We start from the raw sequence: 25,365 nt of genomic DNA on the forward strand, positions 1-25,365 counted from the left end.
AAGTACCTCCAACTAGGAACACACACACAGACACATTATCTCCAACTGGGAATCCGTTCAGCATGCAAGCACATCAGTTCTCAGTCATTGACACGTCACAGTTTTTAAATCTGTAAAAAATAGGGAAGGCTCCTGGGCCTGATGGCATTACTCCACGAGTCTTAACGACATGTTATAGCCAACTTGCCACTGTTTTCACTGACATTTTTAACTTGTCACTCTCTCTTTGTGTGGTTCCAAATTGTTTTAAAAAATCAATCATAATTCCTGTGCCTAAGAAAACGACTGCCACCTGTATGAATGATTTTAGACCTGTAGCGTTGACGTCTGTGATTATGAAGTGTTTTGAACAGCTTGTGAAGACATAAATCAACAACAGCATTCCTGTCTAAACTGATCCACTACAATTTGCATACAAATAGAGCTGTGGATGATGCTGTATCCCTGGCTTTACATACTGTGCCCCAACATCTACAGGGCAGGGATAAGTATGTCAGGATGCTATTTGTTGATTATAGCAGTGCCTTTAATACTATCAGACCTTCTATTTTAATACATAAGCTGTTAGTTGTTGTTATTTGATCATGTGGTGCCACAGAAATAATTTGTCTCTCAATGTGGGCAAAATTAAGGAGGTCATCATAGATTTCAGAAACAACAAACCCACACATAACCTGCCTTTATTAACAACTCTCCAGTTGAAATTGTCAACACCTTTAATTTCTTAGGCATCCACATTTCAGACTCCCTCACATGGTCCTTCCATATCAGGTGTGCCATTAAGAAGGCACATCAGAGGCTTTATTTTCTGAGGTGTCTCAATGGTATGATATGTCCCTTAACATTCTACAGAATTTTACCGCTGTACAATTGAGAGTATATTGACAGGCAACATTGTAGTGTGGTTTGACAGGGCTACTTCACATGACCTTAATCTTCAGTAAAAGTAATCAAAACTGCATCTAAAAATATTGGGGTACCACTTGAACCGCTCCAACACATTTACTGGAAACGCAGCACTAAGAAAGCAGGAGGTATTATGCAGGATTCTAGTCATCCTGCATACAATCTCTTCTCCCACCTTTCTATCAGGGAGACGTTTGCAGAGCATCCCAACGTGCACAACACGTTTTAGGGATAGTTTTTACCCCCAGGTAATAAGGTTACTGAATGATAGCACAACAGGAAGGAGAGCTGTGGTCTAAACTTAGTCAGTATGTCTACTGTGCTTCGATATTTCTAGATGTTTTTAAATGCTATTTATGTTATTTATAGGGCTGTCAGCATTAACGCGTTAATCGCGATGCAATAAAGGGCCGAGCATAACGCATCCATTTTTAAAAAATCACATGCCGCCATTTATTCATTTATTTTACACTTTGCGTCGTGCCTAACAGGCCACTATTTTGACCCTTTGCCGCACCTTTATTTATCATCAAGCTACCATACTTCCTCATAACACATCCTACTGCTGCAGGCTGCAGGCATGATGGAGAAAGACAGCAGAAACACAATTCTGAATGACGCTTTTTATTTTCCAAAAACAAAACTAACTGCAGACCTGTCAGCATCATGCCGTCGAGGGGGACAGTAGTTTCATGCATACACAGCCTGTACGACACGGAGAAAGCAGCCCAACTGGAACTGCAGCAAAGTGCAAACGCTGTCTCATTAACTGGTGATCACTGGACGTCAGTGAGTAATTAAAATTATTTAGGAGTTACTGCACACTATATTGACTCTAGATTCAAATGTGTGACTGATTCACACATTTTCTTTTGTTTACAGTAAATTAATAAATAAAGAAATAAAGAAATAATAAAGAAATACAAATGTTAAAGTCAAGTTCATAAAGTAACTTTCTTTGCATTCATTTGACTCCCAATCAAGATACACTGGTAATAATTGCTTTCCATTGTTAATATGTACTTAAAAACGTATGTCAATAAAAAGTTTTGAAATGGAAAATAATAGAATTTTAATCATGTGATAAAACATTAACTATAGAAATTCAGTGATTAATCACGATTAAGAAAAAAATCGTTTGACAGTCCTAGTTATTTATAATTGTTACTATTGACTGGTGCTGAGAGAGTGCTAAGGCACATTGTATTTCATTGCTGTGGTACTTCATACTAATATGCATATGACAATAAACTTGAACTGAAACTGAACTGATGATGTTGATGAATCATCTCAGCCCTAATGCTGATGATATTTTGTTATACTTAAACAAAGCTGCCACTTCAGTACCTCATATTTTAGATACATTTGCAGAATTCAGTTCCCTGTCCTGTTATAAACTTAACTCTACAACAGCACTATTCCCATTAAATTCAAAACTGGACCCTAGCTCATTACTCCAACTTATTCCTGTTGTCAAACAATTTAAGTAATTGGGGATTAGTCTCGCTTTGCCAGACCTTCCTCCACAGCTCTGCGGAGGAAGGTCTGGCTAGTCCACACAGCATTCCAGGATGGGAAAAAGACGTGCTCTGGTTTACTGGCATTTCTCTAAACCAATCACAATCATCCTTGGCGGTGCTAAGTGACGGACAGAGCCACGGTGCCTCTGCAAAATAGTCTCAGGAAGGAACTTGTTTTGGTGGAACGTGTACGTTCAAAAGTTGTTTAAGTCGTGCAACAGAAAACTCAGATTGGACAGATAGTCTAGCTAGCTGTCCAGATTTACCCTGCAGAGATCTGAGGAGCAGTTAACCATAGACCTCATAAATCCACCGGAGTTTAGAACGCCAACACAAAGAAAGAGGAAGGTGACGGATATCTGGCATAAATGAGCACACCGGAGCAATCCCGTAAGTGGAACGTCAAGGATATAGACTACTTGGGGGTGGACATTTTGCCCTCATTAATTAGTATTGCTAATAAAAACTTCTAGGACATGATCTTGATCGATGGTCGTTCATCCCAAAATCACTACAAGCTTGGGTGTCAATAGTTAAGATGGACATACTACCACAAATTAGTTTCTTCTCCATGTTACCATGTCTCCTTTACCACCTCCAACTGATTAGTGGGACAAAATGTATTTGGGGTGGGAAAACAACCACGCATAAACAGGGTATATACAGAAATCCTGGAGGTAAATTCAATACCTTTTAATACCATTTTTAATACCTTCTCAATATTTTTTTAAAACCAACACACCATTGAGTTGCAGGTTTATACGGCAATACATTTCTAACCATTAAATGGAGTTTTGAGATTTTTAATAAAATTAATAGATGAAATAAAATGATAAATTAAAGCAGTTCAAAGAAACAAGCATTCACTGATGCCATTATAACCACTTAAAACTAAGTGAACCTTATGCACAAATGAGTACTCATGGAAAATATTCCATGAGGCAAGTGAAATACAAGAAAACAGTAGTGCTGCAGCTATCGATTATTTTAGTAATCGAGTATTTTAACAATTATTTCATCAGTTAATCGATTAATCGGATAAGAAATACTTTTGCTTTACAGTAAACAGCAATAGCAAATATAGAAAAGAGAGGTTTCCTTTTTTCGAAAAAAGCAACCTTTTTTATTGCATACAATAACAGGGATAGATGCTAATATTTTTAAGCACAGGCCGCATGGGCCACCAAGCCCCTTATTCTGTTGGCAAAAGTAAATTTTTGGTGGCCCAAACGTAAATCTTTTTCGCACCCTTCCCCTTTTTACCTCTGGCTCTTTGCACTGGATATGCAAAAGAGCTCTTTACTAACCCGAGGGTAAATGTGACTGTACAAAGCTTACAGCAGGTCCATTCAACTACACTGTTCAGGGGGACACATTTTAAGAAGGCTAATACTGAGTGAGGAGAAAAAATAAAGAATGCAGACATCACCGACATGGTCCGGGGAAGTCATTCACATGCATTTTAAGTAGCCATACTGGTGGCTGGGGCTGGTTTGTCTCCGACAGCAGCTAAATTTACAGAAATTTCAAGAATAGTAGCAAACTAATAAACAGATTACGAACCGGAAGCTTTCGTTTTAGCTTGTTTGTAAAACATGGCTATTTGCAGAGTAGCATTCTGTAGGCTAATTGTGTAAAGCAGCGTGGTGGACGAGAGCAGCAGACGGTAGTTAGCTACCTTGTCTCGGGCTCGTTCCGTGGAATGGATGAGTAGCCTACACTGGATGTTTTCTACTGAAATAATGTAGCAGCATGTTTGCAGCTTAAAATGATCTGTTGAAATGAGTCGTTCTCTTGCCTGTCTCTTCTCTTAGCCCCTCACTATATTTACCGTCTTCCTTCATTTTGTAATCTCTGCTGTCAGTTCCATCCTTCAATAGCATTTATTGGCCAGGCGTCCATGCTTACGCAAGGTAATGTAACCCCATTGGTACAGGTCCTAATCCCTGACCAATCAGCTTAACACATTGAGGTAAATGCCTAACCCCAACCAATCGGGCTGCTTCGTAGGGGGGGACTTGGCGTGGCCATAGTGGGATTCGTAAATTTGCATGCAGCGAAGGATATAATATCACACGAACTTTACAAGATCAACTTACGTAGACATAATAAAACAACTCATAGTTAGCAAAAAAAATAATTCAAAAAATTAATACCTCGTAAAATGGTGATTAATACCATTTAATGGCCTTAATTTTTACTAATTTGATTTACTACCTTTTAATACTTTTTAAAACCCCGCGGACACCCTGATAAAGCTAACAACTCCCCAACATCACAAATCAGAGAGTGGACTTTTAATTCATAATTTTAAACATGGTCATTATTTTGGACATTTGCCTTGAGATCATTATCAGATTGACTTAGTCCTGACTCTGTTACTTGTTGGAAACCTATAGATTGTAATTTAGCATACCTACACAGATTGGACAACACATTCTTTGTTCGTATGATAACACATGAAATAAGCAACCGCCAGCTGGTCCCGTGACACCGGGTACTGAGCACCGAGAGGTGGTAGTCCTCTTGGAGGCTGTTACATTTAAGTTTAGCCATCAAATGGTGTGTGTCATGCAGCGAAGACGGTAAAGTTTAGACACCAATACAACTTGTTAAAAAAGACCGATTAGTCAACTAATCCACTCAGAGGGGGCAGCCCTGGACTTCTGCAGAGTATTTCCCCCATCCCCTAAAAACACATTAAATAAACACGTCCAAGTTGTTCATACCTTTCTCTTCATCATCTTCCCTCTTCACAGGGACAGGAGTGAATGGGTACTTGGTGATATCAGCCTCCTCCAGCCCTTGAAGCTGCTCTCCCTCCTGACTGGTCCACAGTTCCTCCTGTTCCTCTTTAATGTGTGGGGGGGGCTCTGACTCCTGCTGGTCCACACTGGAGCTACACCCCTGCTGCTCAGGGGCATCCTCTTCTTTAACTACCAACAGCTGCTGCACATCTGCCGGAAACACAAATTGAGGAAAACTTGGACGTCAGACAAAACCAAGACAACTGCACCATTCAACAACTTGCCTCCGTTTAGCGACAATCACAACCACTGACATCCTAACTTCCAGAGTGCTCAAGCTGTAAATACCATGGATGTATTAACAGAACTGGAAACAGTGTTCGACGCAAAGCCCCATTCATTCTAGCTACCGCTGAAGATAGCTAGCCCTGGCAGTTTGGGAACAGAGATGTTTATAACATTACATCCAGGTTACAGGCTTTACAGCATACAGCGCTCGGTTGTATCATTAGATACTACACATAATGAATTACAGCCATTATATCCATTTTTACAGCTATAGGATCTCAGGAGAACCGTCATGAACCTGCAGTACAGGGCGACATGGGCGCAGTCCGTGGGTCTGCTCGGGTTCTATGTGTGCATTAAATAATTCTGGATTTGGCTATTAGTGCAATTTGAAATATGATTGTTTGAACAAGGACCATTTAAGTGTTTGGACTGTAAAGTTGATGTACCCCCAAAATAACTATCCACTGACATACAGACATTTCTTTTTTGCCATGTAAAGTCTAAGGGAAATGTCTTTCTGGGCCAGCTGGTTGACAGACCTTGCAATTCCACTGTTGGCCGCTAAGCCCATGGTTGCTTCAAGACATGGCACTGTTCTTGGGGGCTTGGTAAAGACTGATGATTACACCTAAGGCTTATCTCCTTCTTATTTCATTGTTTGGTATATAACTGGTTTGAATCCTACTTAAACAACAGGAATTATGTTGTGTCTATAGATAAACATCTGAGCGGACAAATATGAAATGCAGAGTTCTCCAAGGCTCCATTCTGGGGCCTCTTTTTTCCAAGTTTTACTTGGAGTTAAAGGGATGGTTCGGAGTAATTTCACCCTGAGGTCCTTTGCACCATGGCCTTGAGCCAAACACTCCCCCCCAGCCTCCCAGTAGCTTTTTTCCCTTGGTCGAACATTGGGAAAGTTAGTAGGTAAGTAAGTAAAATTTATTTATACAGTGCTTTTCACAGACAGGGTCACAAAGTGCTTTACAATGTGCATAGACGATAAAACAGTAGAAAAATAGTCTAAGAATAGAATAAAGTACAAATACAACAGATAAAATGATCAATACATAAAAGACATAGGTTACCCAAAAGCTAGCCCGAACAAGTGAGTCTTCACTTGTCCCTTAAAACAGTCCACATTCTAAGCAAACCTAATGGTGTTTGGCAGAGCATTCCAGAGTCTGGGTGCCATAGCAGCAAAGGCTCTATCCCCACATGTTTTCAGACGAGTGCGTGGCGTGGATACCAGATTTTGTTTGATAGACCTGAGAGACCAGGAGGGGGTGTGTAGGTGAATTGTGTTGGCAAGATAAGCAGGGGCCTGACCATGTAGAGCCCTATAGGCTATGGTGAGAATTTTGAATTGGATCCTGTAGGTTACAGGAAGCCAGTGAAGGGAGCAGAGTAGAGGCGTGATATGGGTGCGCCTATTTGATATAGTAAGTAGCCTAGCAGCATCGTTTTGAATGGATTGCAGCCGGTGAAGGACAGAATTGTTAAGTGAGCAGAAGAGTGAAATGCATTGTCAATACAGGAGGAAATTAATGCATGGATGAGCATCTCCAATTCTGACTGAGAGACCACAGCCCTTGATTTGCTAATGTTGCGTAAGTGGAAAAAACAGGATTTGGTCAATGATTTGATGCGAGTTTCAAAAGATAGGGATTTGTCAAATGTCACCCCAAGGTTCCTTAGACTAGGCCAGACCACAGATGACAAAGGCCCAACGTTCTGCTTAATCAGAGGAGTTAGCTCAATCAGCCGAATGGCTTAGTGCAGGTGCTAATGGAACCAAGGTTTATCTCATAAATTATCCTACTAATAATGCCCGGAATGGTACCAAACTTCTACATTCCATTAGTTGTAGCTCCTCATCCATGTATTCAGGCTTGAATACGTACAGGCGACCTTCGAAAATTGAGCCACTCATCGTTCGATGCTAACCTCAAACTCTGCCATTTCGGTGATCTCTTCTTCTGTTCTCTCGCTTCTTGCTCCTTCTTCACTACTTTACCGGTAGGCTCTTCTGGCAATATATGTCTTGCTCTGTGCTGGATCTCGTGGGATCACCCGGTGTTGCTGAAAAAGTTTTTTGGTATATCTAGATGCCTAGTTCCAGGAATGCACTAATATTATAATAATAATAATATATATAATATTTTGCTGGTAGTACCAGTTTGCAACAATTATTAGTTAACACTAAGATGTAAACACTTTTTCAGGAACACAAAGTGATCCCGCGAGACCCCGCACAGAGCACAACATCTATTGCCGGAAGAGCCCACAACTAATGGAGGAGAATCAGAGAGCTAGCTAGCTAGCTAGCAGCGGTAGCAGCAGAGAGTAGAAGCCATCAGGCAAGTGTTATATAAATAAACTCCTGGTGTACTTATAAACTTTCCAATGCCTCGTTTTATGAGTACAGAACCTATATGTACTACAGTAGAAGTTTGGTACCATTCCGGGCATTATTAGTGGGGTAATTTACGAGATACACCTTGGTTCCATTAGCGCCTGCACTAAGCCATTCGGCTGATAGTGCTAACTCGCCCAACGTTCAACCAAGGGAAAAAAGCTTCTGGGGGGGTGTTTGGCTCGAGGCCATGGTGCAAAGGACCCTAGGGTGAAATTACTCCAAACCATCCCTTTAAAGGCACAAACGTTATTCCATGTTACCAGTCTCAGGTTCAGAAGAGTTTCCAGTCTGGTCTTCAGTCTCTGGTTGTAAAAGTGGATGTGGATGCGAGTTTGTGGCTGGTTCTGGTCCTCCACAGTCCTCTCCATCAGCTTCTGTTTCTATCGGACCAACACATTTATGTGTTTTGACATCAGAACGCCAGGCAAATCTTTTGTTACAAACACCACAGCTGAATCTTTTCTCTCCTGTGTGGACTGCCATGTGTGACCGTAAATTTCCTCTCTGTGTAAAAGATTTCTTACAAACTGAGCAGCTGAAAGGTTTTTCTCCTGTGTGGACTGTCATGTGTGACAGTAAACTTCCTCTCTGTGTAAAAGATTTCTTACAAACTGAGCAGCTGAAAGGTTTTTCTCCTGTGTGAGTTACCATGTGATTTTCCAGATTTGACTTGCGGCCAAATTTCCTCTGACACTCAGAGCAGCTGAAAGGTTTTTCTCCTGTGTGGATTCTCATGTGTCTCTTAACATCTGACTTGAAGTTAAATCTTTTCCCACACTCAGAGCAGCTGAATTGGTTTCTTACATGTTGAATCATGTTTCAGAGAGTTTAAAGCTGACTGAGGTTCTCTGGTCTCCTTCCAATCAGCACTGTCATCAGTCTCGGGATCAGAAGAGTCTCCAGTCTGGTCTTCAGTCTCTGGTAGTAAAAGTGGATGTGAGTTTCTGGCTGGTTCTGGTCCTCCACAGTCCTCTCCATCAGCTTCTGGTTCCATGTGTTGAGTTTGTCTCTGATGAAGCTGTGAGGACTGAGCTTTATCTTCATCATCTTCACTCTTCACAGGGACAGGAGTGAATGGGAACTTGATGATATCAGCCTCCTCCAGCCCTTGAAGCTGCTCTCCCTCCTGACTGCTCCACAGTTCCTCCTGTTCCTCTTTAATGTGTGGGGGCTCTGGCTCCTGCTGGTCCACACTGGAGCTACACTCCTGCTGCTCAGGGGGAACCTCATCTTTAACCACCGACAGCTGCTGCACATCTGCAGGAAACAGAATCAAATACAGACAGCTGTTTAGACAGTACTTTTAGCTACTATGTCAACTGTTTAGTCAGTACTTTTAGCAAATTATTTCAACTGTTTAGTCAGTACATTTAGCTACTATTTCAACTGTTTAGACAGTACAGACTCTTTATGGTGCCCTTAGTCTCCTTCCAATTCCCTCTGTAGTGCAGCCACAGAAATCCTTCCAGATAGTCAATGCCTTCACCTCCCTTGCTTTGGGCTAGCTGAACTTAAGTATCCAGTGGCCACCCTTGAGAAAAGGCACAATCACCTCAAAGACTTGCCTCTCCACCCCTTCAGCCATGTTTCATCCTTGCTGCTAATTGGAGCTGACCTGCACCTTTGCTTTATAAGCCCTATGGTATCCGTGCGCTAAGGACAACCTGGAGTGCCAGCGGCAATCAGAACACGGCTGGAAGGGACACTTCAAGGGGGCAGCAAAGATGCTTGAGTCACAGCTACAGCGTGAGAATAATAAATTGGAAACCTCCGGTGTTGTAGTCAAACTGCAAGCTGACGTTGCATCTCCTTTCTCTACAAAGGACTTAACCTCAGTGAGTCGCCATTGCTTGGTCCTTCCTTGAGTCCCTCAATTGTGTAGTGTGTTGCTGGACTTTAGGGGACACAGTGTCCCAATCAGTGGCGACAGAAACGCCATGTTTCATCAGGTGTGCCTCCTACCTGAAGACAAACCCCTCCTGAAGTTTCTTTGACGCAATATGAAAACAGACGAGCCCCCTGAAATCTATGAGTGGCAGGTACTTCCCTTTGGGACTACTTGTTGTCCATGTTGTGCCTCATTTGCCCTTCACCGCCATGTTTTCCTGCACATTAAACCTAGAGAGGGTGTAAGATTCTTAATCAAACTGTGCTTCTACGTGAACAACTGCTTACAGAGTGTTCCCTTAGTTGAAGAGGCCCAGCAGTTCATCAACAAGCTACATCAGCTTCTTGCATCAGGATGATTTGAGGTCCTTCAATTGGCTAGCAACAGGACAGAGGTAATTTGCCATCTACCACCAAAGGCATGCTAAGAAAACTAGAGCTTTGGCTGTCGCATGACAAAGCAAAGACACACGAGTCAACACTTTGACTGAACTGGCACTTTGAAACAGATACCCTTGGCTTTAAGCATTGCCGCCTTAACTACTGTATGAACAACCAACAATGAAGAGCATCTATCAAACTCTGGAGAGTCAGTACGACCTACTTGGGACAAGCCCAGAGATTGGAATGATCCACAGTTACCCGATGCCATGAGCTGGAATGAGCCCAATCGGCCACATGGTGGCGCTATAATGAAGGCTTATATATGTGATTTTTGAAAGGCCTCGCCACTCACACCTTAAGTCCGATTGACTTGAAATTTCTAACACACATGCAGCTCAATGTGCTCTACAAAAAAGCCTCTTGGACCGTCTGCCATGATGGATGTGAAAAACAGTTAAACAAATAGAACTTTGTCAATTTCGATTCTATCAAGACCAAAATTTGTATACAGCTTTTTGGGACTGAGATACACTATAAATGAGCAAGATTTGTCAAAAAAACATGGCCGCCATCAATCAAAGAACTTCTTAATGGGCAGGGCTAGCAGGGAATTGCCTATGGAGACATATACAGAGGGGGCAGCCGTAGACTTCTGCAGAGAGTAAAAACACGTTAAATAAACACGTCCACGTTGTTCCTACCTTTCTCTTCATCATCTTCACTCTTCACAGGGACAGAAGTGAATGGGAACTTGGTGATATCAGCCTCCTCCAGCCCTTGAAGCTGCTCTCCCTCCTGACTGCTCCACAGTTCCTCCTGTTTCTGTTTAATGTGTGGGGGGGGCTCTGGCTTCAGCTGGTCCACACTGGAGCTACACTCCTGCTGCTGAGGGGGGACCTCTTCTCTAACCACCAACAGCTGCTCAACATCTGCAGGAAACAGGAAACAAATTGATGAATACTGGGACTTCATGCTAACTAGGGGTGTGATAGTGTGTGTGTTCTAGGGCTGCATGATAAATCACTTCGACAATCGACATTGCAATGTGCATATGTGCAAAAGCAACATCTCAGGACATGCGTTGTTAAGGGTGGCTGCGGCTCGGCGATAGAGTGGTTGCCTCTCAACCAAAAGGTTGGCAGATCAATCCCAGGCTCCTCTGACCACATGTCAAAGTGTCCCTTAGCAAGACACTGAACCCTAAGTTGCTCCCCGGATGCTGTATGTATAGCTGTCCACTGCTCCTACTTAATACTTAAGATGGGTTAAATGCAGTAATAGAATTTCACTACATTGTACTGTGTGTATGTGACGATTAAGAATAAAGTTTTATCCTTTTGAAGTCATGTAAATTAGCTCAAACATGTCATGCAACAACTTCTTTTCTGCTTCATAGTAAAGGAAAGTAGAAACACACAGGAAACAGAAGGAAATACAAACTGTTTAGTCAGTACTTTTAGCTAACTACTTACTGTTTAGTCAGTACCTTTAGCTAACTATTTCAACTGTTTAGACATTATTTTTATCCAACTATATCAACCGTTTAGACAGTACTTTTTAGGTAACCAATTCAACTGTTTAGACATTACTTTTAGCGGTAAAAATTTACTTGACAGTATCGACATAATCGTGACATGACAATGTCATAACTATGACATGACACTGTCATGAACGTGTCATAAACCTTATAAACCATCATAAAGTTTGACTTCTGTCATTAAGTGTCATTCGGTTTTGGTCATGACAAGTTGACATCGTTTGGGTTGTCTTGATTATGACAACTTGACATTAATCAAAGTGACATTACCAGAAGTTGTCTTGGTCATGACAAGTTGACATTACATTTGTTTGGGATGTCTTTGTAATGATAACTTGACATTACCAGAATACGTATTTGTCATGACAACTTGACATTACATTTCTTTTGAGTGTACTTATTAAGACAACTTGACATTAAACAGGATGAAATTACCAGAGGATGTTGTTGTCATGACAACTTCACATAAACAGAAAATCCACCTCTTTTTGTATTCATGACATGTTGACATAATGATTATTATAAGTAGATGTACAAGGTTAGAGACCAATTCTAGCACTTGGTCAGATAGATGTGTGACAGGATATTTCACAAAACTGGCTGTCATGTGTAGCCCAGGCTTAATAATGACACTTCTATATTGTTTAATTTTATTTTGAGACATTCCTTTTGTTTTCCAAGTTATTGGTGAATGTGGTCAAAAGTAGTTGGTAAGAGCTATGGGAGAAAACAGTGGAAAATGATTTAACTTTCACTTTCGCTTTGATGGTCTTGTAAATAAGCCAAAGGGTGAACTTGGGTCTGTGAGCTGACCAATCAGCTATCAACTAGGCTACGTTGGATCGCTAGATTGACGTCTCCTCACATCCCTTTTGGCGCCTGCATCGGAACGTAGGAGGCTGCCGTTATTCACTCAGTAAGATAAAAAGAATGACATTTAGTGAAATAAATCAATTTTACATACTAAATACTATCTAATACTGGCTACGCCTTGTTGTAAATAGAGTGAAAGAGACCTGTGCCTAAATCTACTGTCGTCATGGAGTTAAAGGCAGTGAATTCCGTTAAAATGGTGAGTCACTCAAGGGGCGACTGTGGCTCAGTGGTAGAGCTCATCGGAAGGTTGGTGGTTCGATCCCTGGCCCTGCAGTCCCATGTCAAAGTGTCCTTGGGCAAGACACTGAACCCCAAGTTGCCCCCGATGCTGCGCCATCGGAGTATAAATGTGTGTGAATGTTTATCTGATGAGCAGGTGGCACCTTGTACGGCAGCCTCGGACACAGCACGGGTTCCTGTACTATGTTAAAGCGCTTTGAGTAGTCGTTAAGACTAGAAAAGCGCTATATAAGAACAGGCCATTTACTCCTTTGGACTAGGCCTTGAGTTTGCTAGCAACCATGCTAATCGGTGCTAATAGCGCAACGCTAACGGGTTAACTAAGGTGCTGTATTCATATGCTAATAGGGTAATTAGCTATAAAGGCTAGCAGAGTACTGCATTCATCTTCTGCACTAATGATTCTATCTATTGGTTATGGAAAGTCATGTTGCTTTTCAACACTATTGCTAGCTGTGGGTATTTTGTTGAATGAATGTTAGTACAAGTTGTGAGTTTAACTGTTTAACTGAAGTTTATGGTAAAGTAACTTAAAGAGGCTGCAGTCTGCAGTGTAGTCTTTCCACTGTTACTGGTGCAGGGAGGGATAAATAAGCATGCATGTCTTAATGCCTCTAGATTACAACACTGTAGCTTAAGTTATAGGAAAATAATACAATTTGAGAGATGTTTACATGCAATGTATGCAATTTCATTTAGGATAGTGTTAATGTTACTAAGGTTCCATACAACTTGAATTAGAAATGTATTTTTTGTATAAAGGTTGCCTATTAATATAAATGTGCTTTTGATACCTGAAAGGGATTTATATACTTTTGATACTTAAGAGAAGAAATTTAAGAACGGTTGTAAAACTGAATAAAGATTTAGATATTTCAATATGGGTTAACTGCAATATTACTTATTTTCATTGTAGCCTAAGCAATTGATTTTATTACTGAATAGTAATTGAGAAATGATTTGGCCTTATCTTTAGGTGGAGGAGGTGGAGATTTGAGAAACGCTACGCAGGGGAGGTCCGGTCCAGAGAGGGATATCGACTCACATCGACTCTTCAGATCCCAGAGACTTCCAGGGTTTAGAGATTCCCAGTTCAGTTGGCGGGGTGGCGAGCTACAGGATCGAGACTCTGAACTTATACGGATTGCCCTGGATTCCTTCTTCATGGTGGTAGGACCAACAGAAACCAAACTCATATGGGCCCCAACGTTGAACGTTGAACATCTCTGAACTCTTGTCATCAAAGAACAATTGAGCTCATAGAACTGAAAAGGGTTTCTGTTATGTGCGCACTTTATTATTTCAGTTGTTATTTTTCATACCTGTGTTTATCTGTATGTATGCCATATTTCTGTGTATATTAATTAGGGCTGAACGATTTTTGAAAATAATCTAATTGCGATTTTTTTCAAAAATATTGCAATTTCGATTCAATAGGCGATTATTTTTTAAGCTCTTTGTCTTCTGTATTATTCAAAGACAAGCAATAAATCATTGTATAGTATGAACAATACAAGATTACATATTAAACAAACTGTTCTTTCCTGGAGGCCTGGATGTGATGATGAAATTAGGTGATGCATGAATTTATATGAATGACATCTTTTATTTAACTCCTTCAGTCCCAGTAGTATTACTAGTAATACTGAGCACTGACCGCCTGGTGGAAACATTCATATGAAAGTCAGAAACTAATCACACAAACTAAAGTACAGATTGCAGAAATATAAAAATATAAAAACTAATGTGGCTTTACCACACTTACTTACACTTAATTTACTGTAATAAACATATGTAAACATGTGGATAGCACCTTTTAAACACTGTCTTTGAAGTAAAAATATAGTATATACACAGTATATACAACGGTGTATTTTTTTTACCACGCACACAGAGGAGCTGCCTGAACCGGCGGTATCAGTCTGAAACTGAGCTGAACAGTCTGACCAGTGTAATTAGTGATGTTATTAATTTGTTTACAATATTTTCAGGCTTCAACCAGTGCTGCTCAAGCAGAAAGACAGGGTCTTTTTCAAGCACTTTCAAGGTCTATTTTAAAGCTTTTTCCAGCACCTTACACCACCATAAATTACATACCAATATATAGTCAAAATTATTATTTAGTGTTTTTATCACATTAAGAGATAATGCTATAAACAGCCAAAATTGTGTTTTTAACACACAAAAGTTTTATTAATTATGTTTATTATCAATACAATCAGTAAGATGCTGAAAATGATAGTTGTCAGTTAACTCTGTTGCTGTATAAATCCTGAATTTAAATGTAACAATATATTAACGTTTTAAAGTACTTAAATATATAATGAGTAAACCTAAGTCACTTAGCACATAACTACTTGGTACTATAACAGTTACACGATTAACAAATAAAATAAATGTTGAGTTGGTATGCTAATCAGCTTCAAACTTTAGCAGTTCTTTTGCAGAAAAATGACCATATTAGCGTTCTCTGGCGAGATACTACACCTCTCCTGACTTATGGCGTGTCCTGCACAGGAGAAAACTCTCAGATGGTGTCCAAGAGGCCTGGACACACAGGGAGGAGTTTGAAAGGGCAGACAATTTGGGTAGGCTGTCCCGCCTCCCCCACCACCAGTGTACAGGGTCTTGTCCTGAACGATAGACTAACAGAGCAAGTTTACTAGCGATCACATGCAGTGAATGGTTAATATGCTTTTACGACCATTTCGGTGAGCCCAGAGGGGAAAATATGGCATTTTAAAAGTAGCCACATTTACGATAGCATGATATTTTTACGTCCGTTTCGGAGCGTGTACAAAAAGCCGTCTATCAGCAGTGATTCTAGAGTGCATGTCGCAGAACAGCGCGGACACGCGCTTCACACCGCGAGCAGACACGTGCGCCACTCGGTGGAAAAGTGAGAAAGAAAAAAAAGTCTGCCGCTGTCCGGAGCGACAGAGGGAAAATCTCTCTGTTGGAACCGAAATGAGGAACCGAAATTTGCGTTCTGATCCAGTCTGAATACTACCGTTTGCGTAGGAACGTTTCGGTATCCAACCCTACACACGGGTGCATAAAAAAAGATAATCTTGGTAGCCTAATTTAAAATCCAGTAATAGCTAGGGGTAGCCTTTAGCTAGCGGTAGCCTTTAAATAGCGATGCAAACTAGTAGCCTAGGCTAACCTACTTGACAAACTAGACACAAACACTTTGCAGCCATAATCAACAAAATATCCAGTAACAAGCATCAGAACATGGCTTGTAGGATATCTTGATTCACAGCCCGTAATACAAGGCTACATGTACAACTGAAATGAAATGTGCTTCTCATTAAGCTAGCTCTCGCCTGACAATGACAGTCCATTGACTGAAAACTACGTGAGTTGGTTGGAGCCGCAACAACACACCTTCCACACCCACCCATACACCAGCAGTAGGAATGTAGTAATTTAGAGCCTACCTTTTGTTGAACTCTGGTTAAAATCCATGCCAAACCACCGACAAGAAAGCAAATCCATTAAATCCACCACAAATTTTTAAAACTTACTGCCAGCTAGTCAAAACTCCCAGGTTGTTACAGGCTGTCAATTCTATCTATGCAATCCTAGAGTTTGGGGTTTGTGGGTTAGTGGGGAAATTAAAGACACACAATTTCCATTCACCTCTAACCATGCTTAGTGTTTTCCGTGGGAGCACCGACAGTATCGGCGCCTATGAAAATAAAAGTTGGAATTTCAAGCATTTTAGCCAAAATGTAAGCACTTTTCAAACCTTGAAAACCCAACATCAAAATTCAAGCATTTTCAAGGATTTCAAGCACCCGTACAAACCCTGAGCACTTTCAGCTAACTATTTCAACAGTTTAGTCAGTACTTTTAGCTATTTCAACAGTTTAGACCATTAATGTTAGCTAACAATTTCAACTGTTAAAACAGTCCATTTAGCTAACTATATCAACTGTTTAGTCAGTACTTTTAGCTAACTATTTTAACTGTTTAGTCAGTACTTTTAGCTAACTATTTTAACTGTTTAGTCAGTACTTTTAGCTAACTATTTTAACTGTTTAGTCAGTACTTTTAGCTAACTATTTCAGCTGTTTAGTCAGTACTTTTAGCTATTTCAACAGTTTAGACCATTAATGTTAGCTAACAATTTCAACTGTTAAAACAGTCCATTTAGCTAACTATATCAACTGTTTAGTCAGTACTTTTAGCTAACTATTTTAACTGTTTAGTCAGTACTTTTAGCTAACTATTTTAACTGTTTAGTCAGTACTTTTAGCTAACTATATCAACCGTTTAGTCAGTACTTTTAGCTAACTATATCAACCGTTTAGTCAGTACTTTTAGCTAACTATATCAACCGTTTAGTCAGTACTTTTAGCTAACTATATCAACCGTTTAGTCAGTACTTTTAGCTAACTATAATCAACCGTTTAGTCAGTACTTTTAGCTAACTATAATCAACCGTTTAGTCAGTACTTTTAGCTAACTATTTTAACTGTTTAGACCAGTGTTTCTCAACGGGGGCGTTCAGAAGATGACGGGGGGCGCTGGAAGCAATATTTTGGAAAGGGGGGCGTTGAGGTGCCCTTGGGGAGCATTTGTTTGAAAGCTAGTTTAAACCAAAGATTCACAATAAGAATACATGTTTACACTTTAAACTACTAAAAAACAGTGGTCTGCAACATTAAAACCTGCCAGTTTACAGCACTGTAACTGAACGAGACGGTGTATCATAACTCTTTTCTTCTGTGCTTCTGTCAGCTTTGTTTGGCGCAGCACCGTGCTGCCTTCACGCAAACGGAACGTCAAAGCATCATCTTAAATGAGCTCCGTGCTTCAGCGTGAAGCTGCGTTCAGATCGCCACGACGTCCTGTTGTGTTCTTTAACCCCCCAATGTAGCACAAGTAGACTATATTACACAGTTAACAGTTATTCGTCAGATTGTTTATAGAACACAACGTTTCCTATTGCACCTGAAGGCAGCTTCATTTCACGGAGAAAAAGAGAAAGAAAAGAGATGAGCGAGAGATATCGATTGTGCTTTGATGTTTGGCAAACATCTCGTGCCATCAAACTGTCTTGTGGAAGCGATAGAGGCAGCGAGGTAACTGTTTACTGTACGGGATTCTCACCTCCTCAAAATGCAGCACGATGTGGGGTTGCATTTCTCCAAACGTTTTTTTCTGCCATTTACTCTCAAGACAGGCGATAGCAAACCTATAGTCTTCTAAGCATCAACAAAGGGCTCTCACTAACTTTCAAAGGTTGTAAACTTATTTCCATTTGGAAATAAATCATTCTGCTTTTACCCCTTGATAATGGCCAGCTTGTTTTCCGTTAAAACAATTCGATAATAGATTTAGATTTGAATGAAAAATAAATTTGAATGTTAAATTGCTAGCTGTTTCTGATTGGCTACTGTTAGTGTTTGTAATACCTAATTAAAGTTTGAATGTTACATATCTAGGCGGTCTGATTGGCTGCTGTTATTTGAGTTGAATGTCAAATGGTTGCATTTTTTTAAACACCAGTAAATATAATTTCTATTCACATGACTATTTGATCTCTGGGAAACTAATACATGTGTCGTTTGTCATTCAATGATATGATTTTTTGATTATTTTTGATAACAATAGTAACAACAATAATAGGCCTAATATTAGGGCGTAATCATTAATATTCGGGGCAATTTGCCACATCAACATCTTTTGACCTGATTAAGCCACTGAAATGTCTTGTCACAAACGCCGCAGCTAAATCTTTCTTCCCTTGTGTGGACTGTCACATGTGAGCATAAATGTGCACTGTGTGTAAAAGATTTCTTACAGACGGAGCAGCTGAAACGCTTCTCTCCTGTGTGAGTTATCATGTGTCTATTCAGACTTCCTTTGCAGTCAAATTTCCTCCCACACTCAGAACACCTGAAAGGTTTCTCTCCTGTATGGGTTCTTATGTGTCTCTTCAGATGTTGCTTGTTCCCAAATCTTCTCCCACACTCAGAGCAGCTGAATGATTTCCTACATCTTGAATCATGATTCAGAGAGTTTAAAGCTGACTGAGGTTCTCTGGTCTCCTTCCAATCAGCACTGTCATCAGTCTCAGGTTCAGAAGAGTCTCCAGTCTGGTCTTCAGTCTCATGTTGTAAAAGTGGATGTGGATGTGAGTTCCTGGCTGGTTCTGGTCTTCCACAGTCCTCTCCATCAGCTTCTGTTTCCATGTGTTGAGTTTGTCTTTGATGAAGCTGTGAGGACTGGGCTTCCTCTTCATCATCTTCACTCTTCACAGGGACAGGAGTGAATGGGAACTTGGTGATATCAGCCTCCTCCAGCCCTTGAAGCTGCTCTCCCTCCTGACTGTACCACAGTTCCTCCTGTTCCTCTTTAATGCATGGGGGGGGCTCTGGCTCCTGCTGGTCCACACTGGAGCTACACGTCTGCTGCTCAGGGAGAATCTCTTCTTTAACCACCAACAGCTGCTGAACATCTGCAGGAAACAGAATGAAACAGACATATTACTGACCACCACTCAAACTAAACTCAAACTAATAATAATGAGAGGTAGTTTCTATCGTCATAGATATGAAAACTTACAAATTTAGTCTAACAAACTGATACAAAGTAGCATAGTTTGTTAAGGTCAGCTTGCTAAAACCAGCTACAAAATGCAACCATTTAGGGCTGTCCCTAACGATTATTTTTGTCATTGATTCATTTAACGAATAAATTGCATTTTATTTAGGGCTTTCAAACGATTATTTTTTTAAATCGAGATTAATCGCTGAATTTCTATAGTTAATCACGATTAATCGCATGTTTTATCACATGATTAAAATTCTATTATTTTGCATTTCAGAACTGTTTTTAAGTACATATTAACAATGGAAAGCAATTCTTACCAGTGTATCTTGACTGGGAATCAAATGAATGCAAAGAAAGTTACTTTATGAACTTGACTTTAAGATTTGTATTTGTTTATTTATTTATTTACTGTAAACAAAAGAAAAATGTGTGAATCTGTCATTATTGCACAATTCCTCCAAGTACCTAACTAAAAAACAAAAGATCCCTATCCTTACCAGAGTCCATGTGCAGTAACTTCTAAATAATGTTGATAACTCACTGACGTCCAGTGATCACCGGTTAATGAGACAGCGTTCGTTGCAGCAGTTCCAGTGTGGCTGCTTTCTCCGTGTCGTACAGGCTGTGTATGCGTGAAACTGCTGTCCCCCTCCACGGCAATGAGACGGGTCAGAACATGCCAACCGTAGTACGTCTTTAAGACCTGAGTCTTCTACGATGCTGACAGGTCTGCAGTTAGCTGCCACCCATTTCGCAAGAGCTGTAGTCATTTTTTGGGATTTGGTTTGGCAACAGGTTGGCAAGTAGCACTCTCCAAAATAGTGCTTTGCCTGAGCCCGCTAGCATCAAACTGAGTCACGTTAATTAGCTCGTAGGTGGTAGCTCAAGCTTGACGTGTTTCAGTGATATTTTAATTCGGCTTTACACAATGTGCATGTGGCTTACGACTTCTCTAATGAGCTGTCCAGGAGTTTTGGAAAATAAAATGCACCATTCAGAATTGTGTTTTCTGCTGTCTTTCTCCATCATGCCTGCAACAACAGGATATGTTACAAGGAAGTGGCAGCGTGATGATAAGTAAAGGTGCGGAAAAGGGTCAAAATAGTAGCATGTTAGGCACAACGTGAAGTCGAGTGAAGTGTAAAATAAATTAATAAATGGCGGCATGCGATTAAAAAAAATGAATGTGTTATGCTCGGCCCTTAATCGCATCGAGATTAACGCGTTAATGCTGACAGCCCTAATATTACTCCAAAGATTGTTTTAACTGAGCTTTGGAGAATCAGTATTTTTACTTAAGTACTTGTCATAAAACTTAAAATGGCTATGACATGGATTTATTTCATCACTGGAGTAATATGCTGTTAAGATAATCACTGGCAAATGGATTTTTGCATCAGTGTGAGGAAAAATTATGATTACATTCCACTGTCTTGTTAATATTTAAACTGTTTGCATATAAAGCCAAAATACTGATTGTACTGTCAAAATCTGGGAGACACTACAGACATTGTGAAAAGTACAGGATGTTCCAGAGGCCAGAGTAGGCGGAGGAGAAGACTAGCCTGACCTAGAGACATTTTTATTTTGCTAGGGTATTATCTTTACTAGTGACACCTCAAGCCTTATACAACTTCAATGTGGTGATCGTTTGCTTTTACCTAGCGACAAGACAATCAGAAACGAAGCAAGTCTGCAACGTGCAGTCCCCATCTCTGACACGCACACACACGCACATAGACACACAACACAAACAGAGACACACAACACAAACAGAGACACACAACACAAACAGAGACACACACACTCTCTCGCTGAGCCTCAGTGGTTACAATGCTTTGCTGTTGTGTTCCAAGGCGAACATCACTACTATGTAACCATCACCTATACAGTCCTAAGGGAATACCTATTAAATAAGAACCTTCACCATCACCAAACCCACCAGACTCCATGTAAATAATCTGTACTTTTAGCGTGTATAGAACCAGCATATTTCCACATGTAAATCGGTGAATTAAGGGTTAATTTCAACCAAACCAGAGTGGTGATTGTTGGAACAGTGGAAAGATTAACCAAGACGGCTTTTGATAGTTTTATTGTGTTTCTGTCGACTTTGAATGCAGTGTGTTTTACGATGACAAAAGTACTGATTATTTACATGGAGTCTGGTGGGTTTGGCGAAGGCCTGTTAAAGAGCGAAGATTACAATAGATCTTATGAAGAAATGCTTATTTACATCCGTCCTATCGTCATATGGTTGCTGAGAGAAGAGATGACAGGAAGGAGAGAAAGATCAACTGAAGGTTTAATGACCAAACCTGCTCTGTGGAACCGAAGCTGAGGGTTGAAAACAGCGTCCAGTAGCTCCCGTTGTCGCTCGTTCTCCTCTTTTGAACGACAAAGTTCCTCCTCGTACTCTGCTATCGTTCTTTCAAACAGCCCAAATATCTCTTCAGCAGCCGCAGTTAGTCGCTGCTCCACCAACGCTCTCAGCATCTGGACTTTACACATTTTACCTCTTTCTCTACACAACAAAGACACTCTGCTAACACACCTTTCTGCTAGACGCCATCTTGTTCAAAGAGTGAAGTTAGCCGCAGTGAAGACTACAGCTTCCGGTGCAGATTAGTTGCTGAGCTTCAAAATAAAAGTGTTTTTACGCAGGAATGTAAATGATTAAAACACATGTTGAAGAAAGACAAATACTTTATTAATTGTTCATAGCTCTGAGAAAACAATGAACCAAATTAAAGATGATGGTAGTTTGTTTCCCTTTCCTTTTAATGTGTCAAACAGACGGTAAAGTTTTGGTGTTGCAGTGTAATTTCATCTGATTTTGTTGTTTGTCTGAAGGTGAACATTTATTTTTGTATTGTTTATTTGTTTTGGCCGTCTGTAACTCACAACAGTCAATGCACTGATAACAAGCAACATACAAAACAAAACATTGTTGCTTTTACTTCCACAAACAAAACACGTAATGACCAGACAAGAAAACTAACAAACAAAAAACAACAATACCGATAAAAAAAATTTAAAAAAAATTAAAAATATATATATATATATATATATATATATATAAATATATATATATATATATATATATATATATATATATATAGTTTTAATATGATTAATATGTGGTTTCCAGCATATTTTGTGGTCTATGACAACTCCCAGAAATCTGTTTTCATATACTCTCTCTATTTCAATATTATCTAATATGTCTAAAATTCTTGAAATTCTGATGTCCAAATATTATGTATTTAGTTGTATTTATGTTCAGTGACAGTTTGTTAAGATTAAATTGTTTTAAAGAGTCTAGTTCAGTTTCAACTGTATCCAAAAGCTGCTCAAGGTTTTTGCCAGAACAAAACAAGTTGGTGTCATCAGCTAACAAATCAAATTTAATATTTTAGACACATTACAAATGTCATTTATGTACAATAGAAACAATTTTGGACCCAGCACTGATCCTTGTGGGACCCCACATGTAACCCTCAATAAAACTTCTTGTTGTTTAATTGGACATACTGGTATCTATTTTCCAGGTAACTCCCCTAATGCCACATTTTTCCAGTTTGGTCATTAATAGTTTATGGTTAATTGTGTCATTTTAGATCTATGAAAACACCTACAGTGAATTCCTTATTATCCATAGCTGTAGATATTTGTTGTATTAGCTCCATCACTGCCATTGTAGTGGTTCGGTTTGATCTGAAGCAGGGGCGATTCAAGGATCAGACCTTAGGGGGGCCCAGCCCCTATTGAGAATGTGACACAGATACAGTGCCTTGCAAAATGGTTAACCTCCCCCCCCCCTGCTTAATGAGGTGTTCAACTGGATAACAATGAATATGTGTATTTATTATTATAACAGAGAATAAATGCAAAATATTGAACATATGAAATAACTACGAAAGTCCCTTTATGGACCAGAATCAAACAAACTGATAATGAGGTGTAAACAATAAATAAATAAATAAACAATAAAACTTTCCTTGACTGGGTTACAGGTGCATAGCATTGGTGACAGCGACACAGGATATTAAACCTGTTTCTTTCAACCTGTAATTGTTTTTCCTCTGTCACTAACAGACAAGTTCGCAAACTTTAACTTGAAGCAAAAACATTTCATAATTTTTAGGGGGGCTGAGATGATTTTTTTTTTTTTGCTTGAGCCCCCCCCTAAAAAGGGTCTAAAATCGCCACTGATCTGAAGCCATATTATTGTTCACTCAGTAGATTGTGTTTTTTTTTTATGAAATGATCGAATCTATGGATTAAAGGCTAATATTTTTGAGAACTGTGGAAAGAGAGAAATTGGTCTGTAGTTTGAGAAAGAGTGCTTATCTCCATTTTTGTAGATGGGAATGACCTTTGGAATTTTCATTTGATTTGGAAATATGCCTGTTTGTAACGATTGATTAAAGATGAGTCAGGGGTTTCGCTATACTATGTACAATGGTTTTAACTAAAGCCATGTCTTACTACATCAATTACCTCTATTCTATTTCTATTGTTTTAATAATATTTTCATTTATAGCCTCTGTTATTACTGGATCAACAATTTATTTTGCTAAATTATAGCCAACATTTACAAAATGGTCATTGAATTCATTGGCAGTCTCCTTTGTGTCCGTTATTACTGATTGGTTGTTTTTATTAAAGTGGTCTGGATAATCTGATTTCCCGGTACCTTTTTTGATTATGTTGTTTAGCACCTTCCATGTGCCCCGCATGTCGTTTCTGTACTGTACTAATTGTTTATTGAAATAATCCTATTTATATAACCTCAATATTCTAGTCAATTTATTTTTTATATTTCTTATATGCATTTTCTGCTTACTTTGTTCTAAATTGTAGAAACTGCATTTTCCAGTCCCCTAGTAATACAGGGTTTGTCTTCATATTTATTTGTCCTTAGTGGTTGTAAAGGGCAATTTTTGTCATACAGAGTGGTAAAAGTAGACATGATTTCATCATAGGCTTTATTTGGGTCATGATTTAAATAGACCTCTGTCCAACTTTGCTGCCTTAACCTCTATGGTGTCAGGTGTTTTTTAACAAATCAATTAAGCAATTTTGGAGTTTCTGTGTGTATTTTATGTTAGATAATGTTTCATTTCCGATTTCTCTGTTGACTTGTGTTTGTCGCTGTGTCCTCGTTGTGGAAAATGTCTGTAAACAAAGTTGCGTGCAATGCGCCATGACGTAGGTCCCCTTCAAGGCCAGGCTGATGTTGGAAGTCTCTCTAGGGGACAGAACATGTACCAACCACATGCTTATAGGGGCCTTGACAATGCATTAACCTGAGGAGTAAAGTACATATTTAACAGGCTGCATTTGAGCAAACCGAGCTGCCTCGGACTGATCAACTGACCACCGGCGATAATCAGTCGAATAGACAACTGAATCTAAGTTTCATGATGAGGATGATGTAGTAAATGGCTTTCAATAATTATTTTGTAAATGTTGGACCAAAACTTGCAGAAGAAATCCCTGATTCTTCTGACGAGAAGAATGTGGATTTCATTGATAATAATCCTTACTCTTCTTTCAGCAGTGGAAGACAGGGAAATTATAGATTGTTCATAAATGTAAAAACAAAACTTCAACTGACTCTAATGATATTGAGATGAGAATATTTAAAAAAGTAATTGGGGGAATTGCGAAACCACTAACACATATCTGCAATTTATCATTTCAAACTGGTAAATTCCCAAGTAAAATGAAAATTGCAAAAGTCATACCGCTGTACAAAACTGGAGACAACCACCACTTCACAAATTACAGGCCTGTTTCCTTGCTTCCTCAATTTTCCAAAATCTTAGAAAAAGTCTTTGTTGGCAGGCTAAACAAATTCATCAATAAGCACAACATACTAAATGAGAGTCAATACGAATTCAGACCCAACAGATCTACATATTTAGCAGTTATTGAGCTAATTGAAGAAATCAAAAATGCCTTAAACCAAAAAAAATATGTAGCTGG

General features: G+C 39.6%; 1 protein-coding gene across 1 annotated transcript; it reads right to left on the bottom strand.

The window, feature by feature from the left end:
* Positions 1–8,570: 8,570 nt before the first annotated feature.
* LOC144528569 (uncharacterized) lies at positions 8,571–21,978 on the bottom strand. The gene is made up of 4 exons (XM_078267243.1): positions 21,690–21,978; positions 18,620–19,276; positions 10,853–11,080; positions 8,571–9,137 (listed from the first exon to the last, which is right to left on the bottom strand). Exons 1-4 carry the CDS (start codon positions 21,880–21,882, stop codon positions 8,659–8,661), a joined length of 1,557 nt encoding a protein of 518 aa, XP_078123369.1. The 5' UTR covers positions 21,883–21,978; the 3' UTR covers positions 8,571–8,658.
* Between the last annotated feature and the right edge of the window lie 3,387 nt (positions 21,979–25,365).

Source organism: Sander vitreus, chromosome 14, assembly GCF_031162955.1.
Source record: "Sander vitreus isolate 19-12246 chromosome 14, sanVit1, whole genome shotgun sequence".
In the NCBI taxonomy this organism is placed as follows: domain Eukaryota; kingdom Metazoa; phylum Chordata; class Actinopteri; order Perciformes; family Percidae; genus Sander; species Sander vitreus.

Coding starts and splice junctions, on each gene's coding strand:
- LOC144528569 (XM_078267243.1), bottom strand. CDS start 21,882: ATGTGTAAAGTCCAGATGCTGAGAGCGTTGGTGGAGCAGCGACTAACT. Junction 11,081..18,619: donor GCGTTTCAGCTGCTCCGTCT/GTAAGAAATCTT, acceptor TGTTTCCTGCAG/ATGTTGAGCAGCTGTTGGTG. Junction 9,138..10,852: donor TGAAGATGATGAAGAGAAAG/GTAGGAACAACG, acceptor TGTTTCCTGCAG/ATGTGCAGCAGCTGTCGGTG.